The sequence below is a fragment of the Meriones unguiculatus genome, chromosome 9, assembly GCF_030254825.1.
Source record: "Meriones unguiculatus strain TT.TT164.6M chromosome 9, Bangor_MerUng_6.1, whole genome shotgun sequence".
Lineage (NCBI taxonomy): Eukaryota > Metazoa > Chordata > Mammalia > Rodentia > Muridae > Meriones > Meriones unguiculatus.
Genome location: NC_083357.1, coordinates 56,795,286 through 56,798,007, shown reverse-complemented (window position 1 = coordinate 56,798,007; position 2,722 = coordinate 56,795,286). Strand labels below are relative to the sequence as shown.

General features: G+C 45.2%; 1 gene segment (V, D, J or C); it reads left to right on the top strand.

Moving 5' to 3' along the window:
• The first annotated feature begins 1,001 nt into the window (after nt 1-1,001).
• On the top strand, nt 1,002-1,561 carry LOC132656378 (T cell receptor alpha variable 8-3-like). The segment is given in 2 exon segments: nt 1,002-1,047; nt 1,173-1,561. Coding segments are annotated over 2 exon segments (435 nt in total).
• The last annotated feature ends 1,161 nt before the right edge of the window (nt 1,562-2,722 follow it).

Below are 2,722 nucleotides of genomic sequence, written 5' to 3'. Positions count from 1 at the left end.
TAAGACTGAATGTCAAACTGATTTCCTTTGTTCTGGTTCTCTACAAAAATGCTAATGAGAAAATGGTGGGGAAGGCAGAATTTTCTCTGGCTGCCCACATTGAAAAAAAACACAGCTTAAAGCTTCAGTCTCTGGGTTTTGACTATGTGACAGGCTCTTGCAACTTACTGCTTTTATAAACAATGAGCCCCAAATTTAATGGCTCCATCATATGAACATTTTTTTTTTCCTAAAGAAAATTATCCTTCACAGCTCGTTTTTTTTTAGGTTAGGATTTGACACAATATAGATTAGTTTAGAAACACAAATTGCACTCTAGACAGAAATAATGCACTATTTTGTTTCAAAAAGTCTTCATCTGTGTGTCCCCTAACAATGGGAGCAGGGGCTGTCTCTGACTCTGTTGCCTGCCACTAGATCCCTTTGCCCTAGTTTGGCTGCCTTTTTAGGCCCCAGTGGGAGAGAATGCATTTAGTCCCTCTGTGACTTGAGGTCCCTGGGTGGGTTGATAACACTTGGGGGCCCTCCCCTTTTTTGAGAAAAACAAGAGGGGAGAGTGGGGGCAGGGATTGGGGGCAGGGAGTGTGAAGGCAGGACTGGGAGGAAAGGGAGTTAGGATCAGGCTGTAAGGAGATTAAATTAATAAATAAATGGTGAAAAAAGAAAGAAAAGACAAAGAGGGGGAAAGTCATCATCCTGCACTGGCCGAGAGAGGGCGACATTGCACAGACTAGAGGTCTCCATTTCTGGTCTTAACTTTCAACTCAGTCTTCCCCTGCATCTTGGAGAGTACCTGCCAATTGAAGAAACTCAAGAGTCCAGAAAGTCAGGACCAGGAACACATCTTCTGGTTTTTCTTTTTCTTTAGAATTTCACCTAAACAAGAAAGCTGTTTTGTCAACCTTGCGCCACCTGTCCACAAGAACTGGGAACTGCAGCCACTATCCTGCTTGAACCAAGCTTTTCCATACAGGCATCAGTGGTGTTTCCTGTAATAAGCCATGCTCTGGGTCCTCACCGCCTTCCTGGGGATACAGTTTTTCCTGGGTGAGTATAATTATTGTTTGTAGATGCACACAAATCGCTGTTTTTCTTACTTAAACTTCAGGAAGATCATTTTTCATCATAAAGTCCTCATCACATTTACCGATTTATCATTGATTTCTCAGGAGCTGTCCAAACACAGTCAGTTACCCAGTCTGATGCCCAAGTCACTGTCTTTGAAGGGGAGTCGTTGGAGCTGAAATGCAACTACTCGTATGGTGGAACCCCTTACCTCTTCTGGTACATCCAGCACCGTGGCCACGGCCCCCAGCTTCTCCTCAGGTACTACTCAGGAGACTCAGTGGTTCACGGCATGAACAGTTTTGAGGCTGAGTTTAGCAAGAAGGACTCTTCCTTCAACCTAAGGAAAGCCCCTGTGCACTGGAGCGACTCGGCTGTGTACTTCTGTGCTCTGAGCGCACAGTGTCTGCAGCTGCAGGGGGAGCTGAACACAAACCTGCAAGAACCTGTGAAGATAGCATGGCTGAGTGACTTTAAATCATCCACACTCCTGTAAAGAATTCAGATAACCTCCCTGGCTCTCCAAGATGGACTTCTCTGGAATTGTTACTTTTTTCTGTATCTGGGGTATACCGGCATTTGGTCATTGCTCCAAGGAAAAGTGACATAGCAGGGTAAAAAGCACTAAATGATTCCTGAGACACGATTGCTTCCTTAATGGCTGTTTTGTAGACTGTTTTTTCTACTGACAGATTATCTCCATGAGACTTGAAGGTACAAGTCAGTTCCTCCTGAGAATGACTTCAATGGGTGTTTCCATAGTGTGGACCAGAGGGAGAGGTGTTCCTCAGCGTCAGGCTAGTGTCAGGAAGGGTAACTGCTTGCACTCGATGCCTCAAGAGCCTCAGAGACACTCTCCACCTGTGATGGTTGATTTGGTCCCCTTGACTCAGTGTAGAATCACAGTGTAGCATCTCAGCAAGGACTTATGTGGATCAGGTTGGGGTGTGAACATGTCTGTTTCAGATTACAATGACCACTGTGGGAAGACACTGCCTGAACTTGGGCAGCACCATTCCGAGTTTGGGCCCTCAGCCCTGAATGAAATGGAGAGAGTGAGCAGAGCATGCCATGCCAACATCCTATGCTCTTTGTTCTTGATTATGAAGGGATATGACAAATTCTTCCAAGCTTCTGTTGCTGTGACTTCCATTCTAAGATAGACTGTAACCTGGAATTGTTAGGTCACATAAATTCTCTTCCTTCTAAGTGATCTTTGTCAGTCTCATTTGTCATAGCAACTGGATAGGGAAGTAGGACGCCATCCTTACTCCAGCAGACGTAAGCACACAGAGCAAATAGATAGGAGGCAAGTGATTAGAGTATGACCTCAGCAGATGAGATGATTTCAAACAGTGAAGGACACTCTTTTGTGGGTAATGGCGGTCTGCAAGGAAAGAGGGAAATACTTGTAGTTCCAAAGGGGATTGTGATGAGAATCGTGTGCAGTTGCAAGGGGCCAGGTACAGGTCTGCAGCCTCTCAGTCCTGGTGTTGTCTGATCATTTGAGACAGACTGTCTTAGGAAGCAGCCTCTCTCACCAAAACTTTTCCTTTCTGGGGATCGCTGGGGCCAGAGCAAAGACAGCTCTAACCTTATAGGGATTTTGTTTGTACAGCTGAGCATGAGATCATATGTGACCAATACAGTATTATTT